The sequence below is a fragment of the Dendroctonus ponderosae genome, unplaced genomic scaffold (assembly GCF_020466585.1).
Source record: "Dendroctonus ponderosae isolate FM_Combo_2020 unplaced genomic scaffold, Dpon_F_20191213v2 Dpon_F_20191213_11, whole genome shotgun sequence".
Classification (NCBI taxonomy): Eukaryota; Metazoa; Arthropoda; class Insecta; order Coleoptera; family Curculionidae; genus Dendroctonus; species Dendroctonus ponderosae.
The window spans coordinates 4,406,956-4,427,126 of record NW_026017213.1 but is presented as its reverse complement, the minus strand read 5'-3'; the positions used below and the strand labels follow the sequence as shown (position 1 = coordinate 4,427,126).

The window sequence follows — 20,171 nt, the reverse complement described above, 5'->3', positions numbered from 1 at the left end:
ATTGAAAAAAGTCTGGCGACACGAGAAATGCATTTTTCCATTGCCATTAGCACCAAATTACCTGCGCAAAAACGCCGCGTCGTCTGTAATCTTCACCTGTAATAACTTATCGTAAACGGCCGTTTTACGATCTTCATAATTAACTAGCAATATAACTGACAGTATAAATGTGTTTTAAAGGCCTTTTTGCTGATATGCTAATAATCCGCGTTTTGCCAGGGTTTGCGGTTGGTATTTTCAGTTTATTTAACTTTCACCGCTTCAAATTTTGCAGAAATCCATCATTGGCACACTCTGTATAGTGAGTTGAAGTGGAGAAACATGCACTGTTTAAACTCCTAAAGAGTGGGTTTTGACAACTGAACAATATTGAATTATTTCTGAGGCTTTGGAGCCTTGAAGGTCTTGGACAAACGACAATCGTGGTCACAGAAGCGATTTGTGCCTTTTTTGGCTATTGAAATCAGAAGCTAACAACAGCCGACTTTTTATCGCAGATATTCTGAGCATCTAGTTTCCCCATTTGGCATCATCAGAGGACTGAATTTTTTTATATTAAGCCCAAAAAGTTGCCTTTTTTGATGGAAAAATACTCAGGCGCATGTGATACTTTTGAGGTTTGAAAACTGTATTGGAAAATATGAGGGTTTACAAAACAGCTCACTTTTGATCTCTAAGGTCTTTTGCTATCATTAACATCAGAAGACTGAAAAACAAACAGGTTTCGTGACACGACGCTAAACACAAGGTCTTTAGAATCTTCAGATGAAAGGATTCTGAGCAAACGATTCACACACTTGAGGGCATCAGAGGGCTAACCTTTGAGCCTTGAAGGCCTCAAAAAGGTTTTCTGAAGCTTCGCTTAACTCGCATAGCAAAACCCATTAAACTGTCACTCAAACATGTCTACGATTGGGCTAATTAAAATTTGAATATCGAATTGCCGGTGCAAGACGATCGACACGTTTGATGCGCATATTGATATAGATTCGCGCATATTTTACATTATTATGTCCAGGACGTTTTGCATAGCTAATTGCTTCTTAAATTTTTGATTAATGGGCGACATACAATGTGGATGGGAGCGGTGAAGTGAGGACGAAGATTGGCGATTTTCAAATGGAAAAATCGCATGTTGCGGGCGTCCATTCCCGGAAACTCGGCTGAACTTTTATGGGTTGAGACGACAACGTTCGTGGTTGTTTATGGGCCGACGTATGTTTAAATAAAAGCGTCGGCCATGCCTACGAACGGAAGCAGCGTTTGGGACTTGCGATGTTCAAGTTTCTTACGTCTGTGACTTCCTGTCGCCCGACAATGGACGCATACTAATCAGCCATCACCAAGCCGACCTGCAGTTGGTTCAATATCCATCCATAACCGACTTTGGTTGCTCGATTTCGAATTCGGGCGGGCACAAATTTGGTCATTTCCTGACCTGGTAAAAGCTCAATTCTTGTACTTTTCATGGTGTCTTCATCTGCTTGGCTCGGCTGAATTCAGTTCTGAAAGGATCAATTGCTGGGCGTCCAAGAGATTCAAATAGTATCTACCGAAAAGATTGTAAAATCAACTGTGTGACTGGTTGATTGGCTTCATCTTCATTCTTCAGTCGTTCATTCGAAAATGTTTGATGCGGCCTGAATGACGAAAATCCAAAACATCTAATCGCTCCTCGCAGGTGAAGTCCGCTTTCTATTTCGACCTAAGTCTGGTTTATTGAAATGGGCCCAACTTGGGTAATTGCTTGTGCAACCTTATCGGCGTAGAAAGTTGGAAGATTCGTCTTAATTGCCATGAAATTTCGATGGTGATAAGAAACGGCGCTTTTCCGGTGTTGGTTCAGTCGGTCGATGTTCTTTGCGCGATTTGAATTTAGTTTTGAGTTTCGGCCGCGATATGTGCTCGATAATCGCATATTCACCAGCCAATCTTCCACAACTGGGAAGTTAATTTGGCATGTAAATGTATTGTAATTTTATACGAGAAACTCTATAAAATGCTAGGATTTTAAGTCGTTTTCTGGCTGGTCTGGCTACTATTAAAGCGATAATGGATTTTTTTAGAAGGTGAGCCTGCTCGTAAATTCTGACTGGCTCGAACATCAATGGACCGGCAATAAAATTTATTTGGCAATCGTAAAAAGTGTGAGGGATATTTGTTGGCATTATCACGGGTCAAAACTACACTTTCACTGATTTGTTAAGAAGATTTCTTATCTATTTTTCGACTGCAGAACATCTATGGCCTTGTGATTGGGCAATTTATCTTTTTCCTGGTGGGTGTATGAAAATCAATGCAAAGCCTTCGTTAGGGTGGACATTTGGATTTTTTAGCTGGTTGTTTAGGGTAATTTCCGTGACACTTTTTGGGCAATTGAATGCGAGTCCCAGCGGGTTTTTCAATTTTCAAAATCGGACCCCATTTGGCCAAGTTTTGCCAAAAAAACTGCCACGTTTGCATGTTTTTTTTTAATTTTCCCGCTCATTGCAGGCTGATGTTCGTGTGAATGAATCTCAGACACTCCGTGTCTGGCTTTAGCCAGGATTTTCATCTAAATCCGTATGTCCCTGCTAATGTCATCGCACTCAACTGCTGTCATTATGCGAAATCTGCTCCGCTTAAATTTGACGAAATTGGCCAAATTTTCCATTTTCCAGCGGAAAATTGATGCATTTTCCATCAAGCAAGTTTCCTTCTACAGTTCCGCGGGATTTTCCCGAGGAATAGTGCGCTTTTTCCTAAGATAACGCCAATTTTCTACTAGGCCTTCACCTGACGTTTACTGTCAGGTTAGATTCTACGGACCAATGCTCGTTCAAGTCGGAAATTATTGTTAAGTGAGTGCAAATTAAGTTCTTCGGGCCATTTCTGGACTTTATGGAACATTTTGGCGATCCCAATGAACTGGATTGATGCATTTGATGACTTTATGAGGATAATATTCTGGTAACGGCCTGGTTTATGGCTGAAATTTAGAGTTTTACGGCGGTTTATCATAGAAATGTTTATATCCCTGGATGGGCATTAAATGGGCGCTCAAGTATATTTTAGAATTTTCCCATTCGGACAAATTTTGGGCAAGTTGTGCCAATAAGATAGCCAGGATTGCTCGCTTCTTCAAAATATCGGCGCCATTATGGGGTGATTGATGTTCGCCTGAATGAATCTACGACATGCCGTGTGGGACTTAGCCAGGATTTTCAAGCAAATTCGTACGTCCGCGCTGTTGTCATCGCATCAATTCAGTCATTTGCGCCTCATTGAGCTTTTGTTACTATGCAAAATCTGCTCTGATTAAACTTGAGGAAATTGGCAAATTTTCCATTTTCCAGCCGAAAATGGTTGCGTTTTCGGTGAAGCAAATTTTGTTCTTCAGTTTCGCGGTATTCTCGAGAGTGATGGTGCTCTTTTTTCGAAGAAAACGCCGATTTTCAACTTGGTCTTCACCTGACGTTTACTGTCAGGTTAGGTTCAAGTTAGGTTCAAAGCGCTTTCAAGCCGGGGATTGTCGATAAGTGAGTGCAATTTCGCGGTTTTCTGGACCATTTCTGGACTTTATCGGGACTTTTCGACGATCCTAATAGACTGGATGGGATTCTGGATTCCCGTGCTTTTGGTGACTGCATTTTTCTCTGCATTTGATGGCCAGGTATTTGTGAAATTTATGTTGCTCATGTGGAATCCTTTTATACATGCTTACCGGAGTTTGAAATAATTACGAAGCCACAGATATTTGCACAATGTTAATTAGGCAGATTACCTTGAAAAACATATTCTGATATAGTTTTTTGCAAATTTCTCAGTTTTGAATAACAATTAATTGATTTTACTATTTTTTCTGTACTCCTATAACAGCGCCAGACTACACCTCCAGAGGAATCACGCCAATTTTGAATCACCCCGTATTAGTGGGTGCTGCTTTAGCAAGACCCCCAAAAAATGCCATTAGGACAACATGAAATGTTGTTACATACACCCAAGGCTGGCAAAGTTTCAACAGTGGCAGGGGTTTTGTGTCAATAATTGATAAGAACCCGATCGTTCCACTGGTTCTACAAAAACACAGCACGATGGGGCGTAGAGGATTGACAACCTGGTTAATTATACATGCACATGTTGACACCCCTCTAGCACCTGCATTTTGAACTGTACATTATTTAAATGCGAAACATGTAGGTGTCAACATAATGGTTCTAATTCGGTTCAATACAGGGTGTTTCAACTTAATGGCCGCGATACTCAGGGGGAAATTGAAAAGTTGGTGGTTCTTTGAGCCTGGGTTGCGCTGTTTAAATGTCCGAATGAAACGGTAAAGAAAAATCCGCATGAAGCCCGATTACTATTATTAAGACACAACAATTATGTGGAGGCTTTATGAGCACTCGCGGGCCCCGTTAAGACTCTATTTAAGGCGGTTTAACGCTTATTATAAATTCAGACATGAGCCTCGTAAGTTATGGCAATTACACTTTGAGATTTTATTGTACAAATACGCTTTGGCGCGTTCAGGTATCGTGCCCGCTTCCCAATGAAAATATCGCACTTTGTAGCTATTAATTAAATTCCAGCACCTCACGAGTGCTGTCGTAACGGTCAGCTTTATGGCTTACCGGAATTACCACTGTTATGATTTTGCTGACCGAAACTCTAGATTTAAAAAATGGAGAAGGTTGCAGCTCTTTGGCAAGTGTTTGGATCACATTCGCACCATTAAATGGTGGCAGCGAACAGTAAATTTAACAGTACCCAGCAATTTTCCATGGGTTTTTTTGCACTTTTCCGATGCATCACGCAACACAATTAGCGGGACGGCATGTCCTCCGCAGCTTTTTCGATCTGATAATGGCAAATAATAGAGTTATTCTAGCGAGACGCACGATATTTGCTCATCCTTCCTTTAATTGGCCTGCTAGCTTTCAATGCTCCGGCTGCTAGGAGGTGGATTTTAATTGAACGTATTTTACGAAAATTCGTTGCTATTGAGGCCATAATGTTGTAATTATGCACTAATATCGATAACAATCGCCGTATTGCAAATTGACAATATCCAATGCAGGTAAGTCTTCATTTAACATGCATCGGGTTGATCAGTCATTTGCTGATGGAGGCAAATTATTGCTTCTTAGCGCATGCACATCTCTAGGGAGTTTTGGGCATTTGCACTCTAATCCCATTAGTCTTAGTGATGAACATCTGTTCCCATTTTCCTACTGCTTCTCATTAAGTTTCCTGCTGGAAGAATCGTGGGGCAAAACCGCAAGATTCTGGCAAATATTCTTCAATTGTCGATTGGTGCCGCCACTGCAATCGGCCCTTTTGGCCATTCTTCATCGATTCGCTTCGATGTGTTCCTGCTGCTGTGTTGCGAGATTCGATGGCAGATAGTCGGGCTGCGTCGTCGGCATTGTTCCTGCTGCTACTGCACTTGCTGCACCACCTGGAGCTCCACCCACTGTAGAATCACATTGCCGCTGGCCATCACGAGGTCAAGCAGCAGCAGCGTCGCAATTGTTTTGCATGATTCGATTCTTTTTGGCTGAGGTTCGGGTTGTTTTGTTGTGGCTTCATACTTTGAGGCGATCAACGCCTTGGAAAACTCATCATTAGTTCCGCTTCTTTGACCGGAACGACGCCACGGAAGTGTAAGAATAGCAGTTTCTTTTCCATTTTTGCTTCACCGTAGTGAAGGAAGCTGTAGATGCAGTTCTCTACTATCTAGCCCAGCTACAAAGATCTTTATTGGGTGCCTTAAAAGTGTACACTTTGTTCTGTCGGGGCCAGTGTTCACGCTAAAATCGCTGCTTTTGCTGACTTTTGGCCAATTTAAACGCTTCAGCTGCGTACAAACCTCTGATCTACTGCTTTTGTCGACCTATTTTCGCAAAGTTATTGCTCAAACACCCTCTGGGATAGAAAAAAAGTATTTTGGCTTGTGGCGCGGCTTCATAGAGGCTTTCGAACGTCTTGGCCAGCAAAGTGGCTCAAAAGGTTGAGTAGTTTTGAACTCACGATGGACTAAAAATGGGTTTGCTTCAGTTTACTCTGCCTGTAAGAAAAACTCTTGGAAAATCATCGAGTTATTCTTCGAGTGGTTCTCATGAAAACGCAGAAAAGCTTCACGAAACTTAAAGCGATCTAATTCATTAACAGTTTTAATTAGTTAGGTAAGTCACGGGTGCGTTTGTTTCGTTGGTAATTTCTTCCATATTCGAACACATTCTTGATCGTCACGGTCTGAAATCGGCCCATGACGAGGATAATGGGCATTTTCAATGCATTGATAAGCCTTGGCGTTTTTCACCGCTTTTCCACGCAAACCCAACACCAAACAATACCATAATAATTACGAACGCACACGGTTGCGTGCTGAGCGAGATCGCACCCGTAAATCATAAAAAAAATGGTTGCGCGCCTTGTTAACGGAACCATGGAAATCCTTTAATTGAGGATGGTGGTTATTCACCACGAAGGAGACTGATGGGTGTGGGCGGGCCCATAAAACAATGGCAATTCACACCGATGGTTTGGGACTTTCGAATGCTTCTTCGGTGACATTTTTTCCAACCAACCAGTCGAAATTATTAACGAACTAATTAACGGATGGTTCCGCAATAGATAAGGATTTAGATTGGTGCTGGCGGCACGCCCACAGACGATCTGGGACTGAAAAACGTGTGGCTGTTAATGAGCTGATAACTTAAGATGGTGCTAATCAAAAAATTAATTAATTATGGGCATTCAACCCTTATGAGCACGTTGCCAGCAAATCCGAAAGGACTTTAGTCTCGCCGTTCTAGCAATTGCAACGGCGACATTTTTAGCTGGTTTTAGCAACTAAGCGATTTTAATTAAGGCCGAATGTGGTAAGCCTTGTAAATGGAAAGAAGTGCCTCGTAATTGGTCGATATAAGTAATTTGTTGTGTAGAACAAGGCAACGGTTGATTGTCGCTGAATTGACCCGATTGGCCAAATAGGTTGTGTAGTCGTTTGGCATGAAAGCTGAAATAAAAGTTGGGCAGAAGAGCCTGCGAATAATGCAACAAGCGGTTGCAAAATCGAGCAAAGATAAGCCATTGTATATGAATCATCTATGAGGCGCGACTTCCATGGGAAAGCAATTATTAAACTGTTTCATTCACTTTTTGCGACGATTTCTCGCTGGCCCACATCTCGCCGGTTTTCCTATGAGAGAATGCGCTGCAGGACTTTGTCGGTGGAAATCTTGCTTCACTGAAAAACAGTTTGCAAAATTATTTGGGTTCAGTTGCGCAAAAAATGGGAAGCAATTCGTTATCAGTGGTAACGCCCGCTTTCAGTGTCGTCGCGTATCGGGCGTTATTTGCATTAAAAATTGCGCTTACGGTTCGCCGGCCCCTTATCAGCCCGATAAGGCGACACGGGTTCGCGTAATGGCTGAAAATTAACTGCCATCGACTGTCAGCCTTGTTTGGACGCGATTATTTCCGAATAAATTTGTCAATCACCCGAAAATGGGTTGCATTATCGCCACTAGAACCACTATGGGTTCTATCTTAATCGCGTCCGATTTCCACCTCACTAAATCGTCTGAACCAAATCGGTTTTGTCTAGCGTTTCGCTTCGTTCAAAAACACATAAATCCCAATGGTAAAGAACAAAGTACAAGAGAAAAGTAAGCAGCAGAAGCATCGGCAGCCCCTCGGTCATTGTATTTTTAACGTATTCAAATGGCTTTAATCTGATTGTGCCAAACGCTGCTTTTCAGTTTACTTTATGGTAAACGTCCGGACAAACAATACACTTGATACAAAACCGCGGCAGCTTCTGGGCCCCGAAAGGAGACAATATTGGAACATGCTCGCCGATATTGAGATTTATGGGCGCAATAGGGGAATCTGGGTACTTTTCGGGATGGAAACTGGGTGATTGTTTAAACTTTTGCACGGGAGCAACAATAGAAATGTGCACAATCACTCAGGAGAATCAGGATCTTTGCGTCCGAGATTTTTCGGTCGTTTCAGTCCTGTTCAGAATTGCTACTCGTTTACGTTTTGCCCATTTCCTATAAGAGTAGGTACCAAACGAATGATAATACTTTTTTCTTCCACTAAATCTCTCCTAGTTGCCTGAATAAGTTCCATTTCGTTTAAGGATAAAACTTTGGTTTAGGTACGCCTTATCGGCTGTTGCGTGCCTACTTTGTAGGAACTTTTCCAAATCGTTGGATTTTCCTTGGGGGCGTTTTTGCTTGGCCACCCGGACGCCCAGACTTCAATCCTCTGGATTTTTCAATTCGGTCGCAAATGAAAGACAGGGTTTACAAAGATCCTACTGGTCCCGTGAAGAGCTTAAATCGCTGCCAACAAAATCAGAGCTAATGCTTGAAGCCTCGAAGGTTTCTCACTCACTCAGTGTTTTACGCGCTTTACATGTTTTGCATTCATATTACCCCTGATGATACAGAAATCAATGTTGGGTTTTTTAAATGTTCGTCTAGCTTAGTTTATCTATTAATGTTTTTGGTAGAAACCCTTTAACTGGTTATTTTGAAACAGTAGTAGAAAGACTAATTGTTTAGCTGGTGTGAAAGGTGAGCATCAGCCATCGGCTAATTGCACATGATTGGCACCTATGGAGGCAAATTGCTGACCTAATTGGGGATAATTGCGCGCAGTGATATTGATACCCATAAAAAATATAATTAAGTAAATGGCAATCAATTCAAATTCAATTAGGCGTCAATTGGTTGAAATGGAAATTCGCTGGCTGAAGCGAAGAAGTTGAGCATCAAAAGGAAGAACAATTGAAACCATCCAATAAATAAGCAGACTGAGAACCGAACACTTGGATGTTTTGGATATATTTGAACGAATTTGGGGTTTCTGATGGGTTCCATTAATGCTAAATGAGGCTGTGCTCGGCTCACTTCTGATACATTTTACACCTGGCCATCTTTTGGAACCACTAGCCATACCTGTGCGTCTAGGGCTAAGTCTAGCGTGAATGTGGCGTGTCAATACAACCCATTTCTAAGCCACCTGACAGTCAATAAATACAATTAGTATGTCATTAGTGTTCTGCTAAAGCCCATTTACGAGCTGTTATCGTTATTAATGAAATATAAAACGGTCGAGTGGTTCCGAAATCAGCGACGACATGCAACCCGATACGCGCAATAGGGTTCGATTGGTACTTTTGTGTGGTTTGTGGTGTCCGTCAACCGTGTAACTATTATGGGCTTGTTAGCTTAAGAGTGCGATTAATTGCAATAATTCCAGTCAAATCGCTGAATGGATGATGGTTTGGTTGAGCCGATAGATCGGACCTTGTATTGCGGGGTTGTATTTCATTAAACTCTGGGGGGCGACGGGTCGGGGCCTTTGTGTAATTAATGCGACCGACATTTTTCCACTGTATTGTTTCCGAATTTGCATATCAAACATGTCACATCATTGCCCTGCATACGATTACCGTTACTAACCGGACGGTTTCAATTGTTGGGGGGTTTTCCAGCGGCATTTTTGCGTCTTTATTCCAATTGATTTTTCGATCAAATGACACCGAGGAAGCTGCTTTGTTCCCTAATCTCTCGGATCGGACCTGAAAACTCGTCTTTATATGGCCAGGTCGGGTTGTTCACTTTTGAGGGCTCAATCCAGAGGGCTTAAGCTTTACCTACGTTGCCTGATATTTCAAATTTCCTGATCGGCAATTGTAATTTTTCTCACAGTTTACTGATGTTTATGGTTGCCCTGCTCCCTGATATCCCTGTTTGGTACACGGGAAAACAATAATCCAAACTAGAGGCGCCTTGTTTGTTTATGCAGAAAAAAACGCACAGTAACGCATTGTACATGTGACGGATATTGGTATATGCAAAACATTTCATTAATGTCAATAAAGGTCCCCCTATTTATTCGTCGGCCCAATTTGAATATTCCCATTGTCCATTATTTTCCAAATGTCTATTCAAATGTTGTTGTAGGCGAAAAAAAGCACAAATAAGCCGATTTTGGTTTCGATTTCAATCAGCGTCACCCTCGATCCAATCGATAGCAATCTTATCAAGTTGCAAATAAATGGTTTTTGAATTTGGTGAGTTTTCACTGTTTTTAGGCCCACGGGAAAAATTTGTTTGGTGTTGCAAGCACGCGTGAAAGCACAAAAAATCAGTGGTTTAATAATAAGTAGTTTTTGTGTCTTGTCCGGTCAATTATAGCAGTCCGAGAAACGATTTTTTTCCATTCCCATAACGGTGATCATTGATTAGTGGTGCGGGCCCAGGATAATATGGGCTCAACAGTTCACAATAAGGGCATCCAGATTGAAGGCGGCATTTTTTACCATTGAAAGCACTTTATCTGATTTAAGTCCCATTATTAGGCGTAATTAATCAAGCGGCGAATGTTTTGATTTTTCACAGTTCACCAGTCGTCTAATGGTCGCTTAATTAATCCCAATATGACTTAATAGCTAGTTGACTAGATTCTTTTGAGCCTAGTGTTCCGCTGCTGTGGACCAAATTTTGTCGTTTTTACTTACTGAATATCGGGGCAAAAAAAGTCCGCACTCCTTCGGTTAAATTTGAAATTTAATTAGCCGATTACCGGTTCGGAACGTAACGAGGTGTTACATATTTTGACATATCTTTTAATTATAATGCAGGCCGGTAATCGATCACAAAACCTGCTGACTGCCCATTATAAAGCTAATTATAATAATAAGGTAAATAAGTTTTTTTCTGGTAATGGAATGTGACGTGCGCGCCTGTTCAAGGCGGCCACAACGATTCGGGCTGAAGAACTAGAGTATCGAAGTGGTCGAAATCGGGCTCTTACCTAATCTGAAACAGGAATTTATTAATTTTCCTTCCCCGTTGTTTTTTTAGGCGCCCTCGCAAGACATTCCGCATACGAACCGAAAGAAAACGAAACAAACATTAGACCCATCTCATATATTTAACCTCGGTTCCGAGAATCTTTTTGGCTATGTCGTCGTTTTTTCGTTTAGGTGTGTTTAAGCGGATCCTACACTTGAGTTATACGATTTTCACCTGGGGCTAACAACACGACCGCGTCTATAAATTTCGGTACCGTACCCGATTCAGTCTCTCAAGGTTCCACTTCAAACACGAGAACGAACAAAAGGGGTTCCGTCAAATGGCTTGACTTTTTGGTACCTAGCGGTCGGATTTCATTCAGTTGAATGGGCTCTTCAGGTGGAAACACTTGCATTTTCAGTTCAACCTTTTAATGTCTGACTGTCTGTCTGTTTATTCAACAGAACCGGCAAGGATTTTTTATGTGCCGATGTCGAAATGTGCTGTTCAGACACCCCGGAGGGCCGGTTTCGAACCTATTGGCTCTCATCAGCTGGCTTTACCATAGAAAATAACACTCCCGAAACCTGCCACTTTATTTCGCCCATGTATTTACGTCGGCACAAAACACCTCGAACAACTGATTAGAGCCGATAGGCTCAAAACCGGTCCGGGGGTGCCTGAGATTCGCACATTTCGAGATCTGTACCTACTGGTCTACTTGTAATGGGCTCATTCTTGAGTTTCTTCAGTTCTAGATGGAATATTTAGTAAATGCGCTCAGGGATTTATGCGTAAAGTTTTCCAGGTTTCAAATATTCTTTCTTGCTTATAATTTTCTGTTATTTCATTTGGATTGGTTTAGCTTTTTTAAGACACAAAATAGTCTACTAATGGCGACAATTGGAAGACATCGAGACATTCCGGTGAAGTTCTAATAAGACGATGTTCTAAGCACTCAAACCAAGGAAAGTGTCATATTTTGAGTTTCTAAAATCATGTTTTCAATTCATATAGGATTTCATAAAACTCTGCAGTTATAGGACAAAATGTAAACCTTAGTTGTCTGTTGCTTATTTGTTTTCTAGACTTTACTTGCAGGCGTTCGTGTGGATATCAGAAAATATTTAAAGTTTTTGGTGTTAAGTTCAAAGTTCTTGGAATGAAGTATATTTTCCATGTTTGGAAAACGTAGGAAAGTTCGGAAAATAATTCAAATATCAAGTTTTCCAGATTCGCCAACCAAAAGCTTGCGCCATGAAAATGGACATTGAAAATTATACTCGATGAAAGTTCTCAAAACTGCACGAACTCCAAAAAAATCTAATTCTTACAATTAATATGGGTTTGCTTTATTTTCCGTATAATTCTTTGGTTATTGTGTGTGTGTACTTTAAAAGTGTGAACTTCCAGATGGATTTTTCACAAAACAATTTCCTGAACTTGCACCTTCTGGATTGCATTCAGAAATCACCGAATTTCTAAATTCCCCAATAAAAAGTTGAAACATTATGATGTTTCAACTACCTGAAATGTTTGCAAAAAAATCAGACTCTAAATTATGCGAGGTTTTGATCTTCTAAGTGGTACATTTCCACTTTTATGGTTGTTTTCGACTGAAAACTTCAGAAGCTTTCAAAAATGCAAAGCTGTTTATTATTGATCTTGATGTGATGACTTAAAACCACCAAAGCCAATAACCAAAAGTTCAAATTTCTTCTTAATTTTTTTTGCAAAAGTATGTTTTGACCAGAATACTTGTGCCTTGTTTCTCTCATGAAACTGACTTGGAGACTAATTTAAATTTAACAACCATGCCTATCGTTGCTTGATTAATTAGCTTAAAAGAGTGTCGACTGTCTAAAACTAGTCAAATTTGCGTTTTTATTTTTCGTGCTGATGCAAAAAAGTTCGACAGATTTCAAAAAAGTTTGTTTCAAGAAGATTTTTTATTGAAACTTTCTACTTTTAAACTTCAAAGCAATTTTTTTTTGCAATTTTCAAATCGAGAACTTTTGGGATTTTGGCTCAAAGATATTTACTAGTGAATTTAAAAATTGGAGAAACGAAGAAACGAAATCAATTGAATTGAGAAACAATGCCTTTCTCTTACTAAATAGTCTTTCCTGTATTAAATTTAAATTTTATTGGACATAAATTTAACAACCTTAGAGAGAAGATACCTAGTTGATTAAGCAATTTGACTCAACTAATTAAAGATTCTGCTAAAACAATTAAAGTTTGCGAGCTGATAGGAGAATGTTCGATTGATTGAAAAGCAAAGCTTGTAAAATAGTTCAGTTGAATTTATTTTGCTATTTTCACATGGACAACTCCATGCGATTTAGGTTCAAAGAGGCTTTAAAAATGACTTGACGACTTTTTAAATTAAAATTTCCGATTGAAACTTTGCAAAGTTTTTTCATTTGACTTGAAACCTTCAAGGTTTAAATAAGTACCTACATTTCAAATATCCCACATTTTGAACATTAATGAGCGAAACAATGCCTCTCTCTTATTAACACGAGTGGTCTACCCTGCGCCTTGTTCCTCTCATAAAATTTTATTGGACATAAATTTAACAACCTTGTAGAGCATACAGTTGATTAAGCAACTGGAAAAAGCATCAAGAGATAAGAAAACTTGCCTATAAGTTTTCAGCAGTGTCTGCTACCACTCCTAGCTGCCAATCTCAATTAGCATCTCTTCAGCCGGTTGTTTTAGATGTAGTTTAGCACCGAAAGCGCCTAAACAGTCGAACAAATAAAAGGCGAGTGCTAATTTATAAACAGTCTTACTTTATTTTTTATTTTTGGACATTCATAAAAATACAATATACACAAAGATATTATCTTTTCTATATAATAATATGTAACAATATTTTATACATTTTCACAAAGGGGAAAACAGAAAAATAAATTATAAATTTTCTTCTAGCGTTTGCGAATTGTTTGTTAAAGGCTCGAGCATCGATAGTTTGTTTGTTAGATGGTGAAATGCAAAGAGAACCTGCCGAGGACTAACAGAAAGAAATCCTCGAGAGAAGATATCGATACTCGATCATGACTATACACACACACACACACCTGTTGGCAAACAGGTTTTATTCGGTGGACCCGCTTTCGGTGTACAGCTTTGAACAGAATTCCTTTTTAACAAAATCCCTTAAAATTTATAGACCAATCTAAGATTAAAACAACTTGTACTTAAAAGTATCCGGTATACAGGTTTCTTCTTCTGCTGCGTCTCGCTGTCTTCCTCGCTCGCCTTCGGATTCAACAAAACTATCATCATCATTGCACATAAGTTAACTAAACGAAAGTCACATAGGTAAAACGAGTGGTTTTCAACAGGTTTTTCGGTGCCGTTCTGCTTTTTCTATGTGTAGATCTTTATCCGCTATTGATTAATGCTTTTTTTCAGTCAATTTATTTTCGGAAACACCAGGTATAAATTAAAATGTCAGCCGAATACGATTATTCATGGTGCTGGCCATTATGTCGTTGCAATCATGCCTAAACTGGTTTTTTTGCCCGGACAACGGAAAAAACCTGCCGAAACTTACAAACTTGTGCACTGGACGCAAAACCCTGCCTATATACTAACAAACGAAAACTCCTATTGTAAATCACCGGCAATAAAGAACATTAAAATAATCCAGCGCACAAAATAAAATTTCTAAAACAATACAATAACGTTTCTAACCGGACAAACTGCCCGGCATCTTCACCGGATCAGCTCAACGCGATTTTGGCTTTGAATCTGTTCAAATGTCGAACATCGGGCAACAGTTGAGCTTTGAGCTGAAGAACACTGGACAGTCTGCCGCCTCCCACCGCACAATTAACAAACATCTAAGATTGAGGGATTTTTTGACACTTAGACTAAGCCACCAAACGGTGGCATTCGTGCAGTTTGCAACTTTTGATATTACGGATTTGAGCCGATTGGTTGTGCCAACAGTGTTGCTCCATTCAAAGTGAGGAAGAGAAAAATTGAAGATTACTAGAGAGCCAAGGAAAAAGAGCTTGAAAAAGAGGGAGTTTGGAACGAAAGTAGGCAGATGAACTGGAAGAGTCGCGCAAATTGGTTTTCGGAATGGGAATAGAATTCCTTCAAAGGCTTTTTCATGATTTGAAGAAAAGTAGCTGATGGACGCTGATAGAAGAAATCTAGATAGTAATAGCTTCATTCCATTCAAACGCACCAATTGGCAACCAGAAAAAGTCGCTGGTTGAAGAAAAGATGTTAAACGCAAATATCGAGCAACTAAATTAGAAGCGCGTCAATTTTCCTGAAGCTGCATCAAAAACACTAATGTTGACTTCAAAGAAACGCAATTAATGATCTTTCTAGTCACTCCTGAAGAAGTCAAACTGAGTAAACCTTGAACCAACTGAAGAATCGTGCATCTATTTACACCAAATAAGCCAATGAACAAACACACAAAACTACGGAAACCTGGAATGTCTGAAGTAACACAGCAAAACGCGTCATTTAAAGGAATGTTTTCCAATCAAAAGTGGAAAAATCAGTGTCCCCGTCGATGACGGGATATTTACACGGGCGGATTACCGTCGAACAGGTGTGAGGGTTCGACCCTCACAATAGCTGTGTTTATTCGGTAATTACGACAACAAAAAAGATTGAATAAGAACTTACCAGCTGGTCGGAGCAGGCAAAAATGGGCGCACATGCTCGAACCACACTGCACAATTGAACGGAGGCAACACTAGTTTCGTACCATCTAATAAGCGTTTTTAGCTCTTAATCGACAACAACTCTTATAAAAGATTGTAATTCAAACAATTAGTGAGAAACAAACTGCACGACAATAACCAAAAGAAAGAATAACAACTGAAAACAACTCTCTTATAATTTCTTTTATAAATATGTACGACGACATTCTATACATATAAACTTACGACTTAAATTGTTGCATTCGAGAACCGTCCCATTTAATAAGTAACTTTAAAAAATACAAATCACGTTGCGCCCTCTACAGTACGGTCGCTGAGTGGTTCCTGATTGTATTTTTGGGGGGAGCGAAACTCCCCCGCACCGGTTTTTATACATCTAGACTGAGCTGGAGAAGCGAAATTGATTGGTGGACAGTTCGTTGTTTGTTTCGTGACATTTTGCCTGGATTTCGCCCAATCAGGGGCCGAACACGTCCATCATCCAATCGCCATGATAAAATTAAGGACTAGAGTTGATCCGTTCGCACTTAAAATTGCGAACCCTTCATCGGCCGCACTCGATCCGCCTAAACCAGGCGGAGGCGTTTAAAGAATTATATTATATCATATTTACAAGGTGGTTCGATCAAGAGAATCCTAGATATCAATTTCTATTAGAGTTGTTTGTTCTAATCGCTCTTTTTTCTAATTGCTCTCACTGTCACTTCATTAAGTTTCAGAGTAAAACTGTGGCGTGTTGACATGCTATTAAAATTTGGATTGAATTCAGTCAAGTGATGTTAGATCGGGATTTCGTGCTGGCCAGATCAATCCGAAAACGTAGTTGCCGGAAGATCTGGGGTGGAAATAATGCCCGGCTGTCTATTCTTCACATATCAAATGCACTCTTTAGTTGGTTTAAAAAATCAGATCGGTTAATGTTGCTAAAGACCCTCTTTATAGATGTTGAATTAGAGATTCATAATTTGCGGCAGTATGATGCGCAGTTTTGGCATCTTCAATTCTTTAAGCGGGACAAAAACGAAGAAAAGTTCTGAAAATGCCTTTGAGTGTACACAGACTCCCAGAAGTGGGGGACGATTTAATTGCTATGTGCTTTCAAATGAAGTACCTTCTAAGTACCATGAAACATTGCTGGGACCCCACTCAGTTTCGCTGTGTTTTTCCAAGATACGTTCGCATTTGCTTTGGTAGTTCTCTTGATTTTTTTGCTATGTTGATAGCCAGTCGAGCAATCGTTTAAATACCTGCCTTAAACGTGCTACTGAGAGCTGGATGAAACTATTTTAGCGAAAATATCGTGTACGTGGTGCCCCACTTTGTGCCATTTAATTTTGGACCTCATGGGAAGATACGCAAGTGTACCGTGATTCTTCTAAGTCGATAGATGATTTTTAAATAATTTAAAGTTATAACATGCAAGTAAATTTGAGAGTTGCCTACGCACTCCCTAAAATCTTGGGACACCCTGTACATTGAAAGTATGTTGAGTATGTTGTCTGTGCCGAATAGATTTTCGGCACCGTTTGACGAAATGTTGCCAAATTAATGGGTTGAGAGTAAATGAAGAAAGCGGAGGTGTAGGCTGAGTAGGATCATGTTGAGACACTTTTCTGAATCTATTGAAAGTAAAATATGTGCCAAACTGCCTCTATTAGCTAAGAGTTTAAAGAAGAAAACTGGTAATAATAAAAGGCAAATTTCAATCCGAAAGTGGCTTTGGAGGCAAAATGCGTAGGGGCCCAGATCTGCAGCAATACTGTTGAACTACTGGGTAAAGTAGGGAAACGTTAAAAACTGTTCGGAGTCGACGTAAATTGAGCAAATTGATCAAGAGCTGGCAAAACGCACTGAGATATGAGGACCTTGTGAAGTGGCAACTTTTTAAAGCTACGAAAACCACACCCGGAAAGTCTCTGTATAATGAAGTGACAATTTGAGCACCGGAAAATGATCGCGATAGAATTGAGTGGAGATAAGGACTAGGGCTGTCTTGAGCGCGCCGCCCTGTAGAAGGTCCATTTGCAAAAAAATTCTACTAGATACTATAATATTACAGTACCGTCGACGACCGACGGCTATCACTTTGACTATTTACAACAATGTACATTGTAGGTACAAACCGCACGGGTCTAAAGAATCTAAAGGTACTAGTACTCACTCGCGCTTGTCTTTGAGTCTATGTCTAGTCAATGTGAGTCCACTTGAGCCTCCTCAACGGCCTAGGGATGCTGAACACAGTCCTTTTGAGGTAGTGAGGCCGCCCAGGGCGGCAGTCGTCATTAGCCGTTGTCGTTGTGGTGGATAAGGGAGGCCCAGTGGGCTACGTGCTAGTGGGCGGCCAACTGGTGACTCATGCCTTGGGGCGAGAGCATGGGCGGACTGTGGCTATGCGAGTGCTGGCCCATGGGCGACCCGTGCATGTCTGGATGGTGCGGGTAGCCGGGATGCATGTGGCCGCCCGGCGGCATGCCTTCCATCATTTCGCCGCCCAGTGTATTGGGCGGCGTCATTCGCTTCTCTTTCTGGCGACGATTGCAGAACCAAACCCGCACAACCTCCTTCTCCAGCTGGAGACTGTCCGCCAGCGAGGTGATCTCCTGGGCGGAGGGTTTGGGCTGCTTGTGGAAGTGTTGCTCTAGGGCGCCCTTGACCGACACCTCTATGCTGGTGCGCTTTTTCCGCTTGCGGCCCTGAGCGGCAATTTTATCTATGGAGGTGGGCGAGCCGGTCGTCGAGTCGGCCTCTTCCAGCCACTTTTGGAGCAGCGGCTTCAATTTGCACATGTTTTTGAAGCTGAGCTGCAGCGCCTCAAACCGGCAGATCGTCGTTTGCGAAAACACATTTCCGTACAAGGTGCCCAGCGCAAGGCCCACATCCGCCTGAGTGAAGCCCAGCTTTATCCGACGCTGTTTGAACTGCTTGGCGAAAGCCTCCAAGTCGTCACTGGTCGGTGTTTCGTCCTCGCCACCACTAACGTCCCTATCAGGGTGTTGGGGATGGTGCGGGCTTTGCATGTCTCTATGCAACGAGTGGTGCAATTGGGGGGTGCCTTGGTGGTGCGCCAACATTCCGTTCATTACCGTATGGTATTGGTGCAATGGCGAGCCGGCGCCCCCTTGATGGTAGTGGGCAGAGGCGACCGGACCAGGCCACCCATGAGGCGAGCCCATGCTCTGTTGCTGCTGCCTCTGATGGTGCATCATCTCCGCTTGTTGCGACAGCGGCTTTACGTCCTGATGATGGGGATGGTGGTGCATTCCTGCCATTGAGGCCGCCCACGGATCGGCGCCCGGTTGCAAACTTACCCAGGGATTCGCCGCCGACAGCGACATCGCTGCATGTCCACCGGGACTCGGCGAACTCGCTATGTGATGGTGATGGTTGTGATGTTGCGGCAGATATTTCATTTCACTAGCGTCCGCTGCCGACCTGGGCGAGGCGGCGTATCCCCCAACTATATTCATCCCTAAGGCACTTCCTTCTAGATCTGAAACCGCACTACTAGCCGGAAGGTATGTGGTGGCCGCCATGCCCTGCAAGGGCCGCGGGGAGCCGACACTGTCCTCGGGCTCGTACACTTTGAACGCAGCACTGTTTCTCAGAAAATCGAAAATGTTGACCACTGTATTGCCCTTTTACTGCACAAAACAAACACGCGCCAATGACGCCACGAATGCCACTACAGCCACAAACAGTATCATATGCTACAGCCACTACGCTCATACGTTACGTGCATCTCAATGTGCACGTTCCTCGACTCTGTTTAAACTACTGCTTAGGCTCTTGGCTCGATGTGCCGGACTCGCACCGCTGCCCCCTCCAATGCGACCCCTCCTGTGCGCGAGCCTTTGAAGGCGTCTGACGTCACGCGTCCCGGCCCGCCGATTGGTTTGCGCGGGCTCGCTCCGCCCCATTCGCTCCCCACTTTGGCGGGGAAGTGTTTACAGTCAAGTTGACTCGGTAGCTTGGCAACGGAGCGTGCGGATCGCACATATGACGGCAGGCCTGGAAAATGACGCGATACCGTTTCGGGGAACGTGGAAAACTCCTCAGGCTTTTTTCTCGCTTGATTTTCTCCTAGTTTTTACCAACATTTATGGGTTGAAAATTATTAACTCTATAGTCCAGAACTTGGGAGGGTTTTGGATGAAAGCTGCTAAGGAACTGGCTCTAGAGGATGCATTCGGAGTGTTAGGAAGATTCATATTTTAAATACGATCTTAAAGAAAATTAGCTATTGAGCCGTTAAAGAAAGCGCAATGGAAGAAGTAGCAAGTCATGTAGATGCTTAGCGGACATTTGATGTTTTCAACGTTTGCCTTTCATCAAATCGTACAATTTGCGCAAGTATGGAAGAATATTACAACTATTGATTTGGTGTCTTGATGCTTGGTGTTTTTTGATTGATTTCTGGAGTTTCCCATGTCAATTTACCGATATGTGCCCAAATCCCTAAGAAATATCGTGAGGGCGAACAGTTCATTTTGCTCATTTTTTCACCACCATGTGACATCCTCATTTTTTTGTTCTATTCTCTTCACAATTTAACAGCATGTTTACCACCACGAAAATGGCACTTTTTAACTCTCTCAGTTGCGCCCAGAACTGCACAATCGCGGCAAATTAATAACGAAATTGAAGACAGTGATTTACTTTTCGATTTAAT

The 20,171-nt window shown here is 41.7% G+C and overlaps 1 protein-coding gene across 1 annotated transcript; it reads right to left on the bottom strand.

The window, feature by feature from the left end:
- Positions 1–13,594: 13,594 nt before the first annotated feature.
- On the bottom strand, positions 13,595–19,312 carry LOC109534774 (POU domain protein CF1A). Its single transcript, XM_019900562.2, has one exon. It carries the CDS (start codon positions 19,033–19,035, stop codon positions 17,833–17,835), a length of 1,203 nt encoding a protein of 400 aa, XP_019756121.2. The 5' UTR covers positions 19,036–19,312; the 3' UTR covers positions 13,595–17,832.
- Positions 19,313–20,171: the final 859 nt, after the last annotated feature.

What these genes read in the sequence shown, in the direction of transcription:
- LOC109534774 (XM_019900562.2), bottom strand. Translation starts at nt 19,035, where the DNA reads ATGGCGGCCACCACATACCTTCCGGCTAGTAGTGCGGTTTCAGATCTA.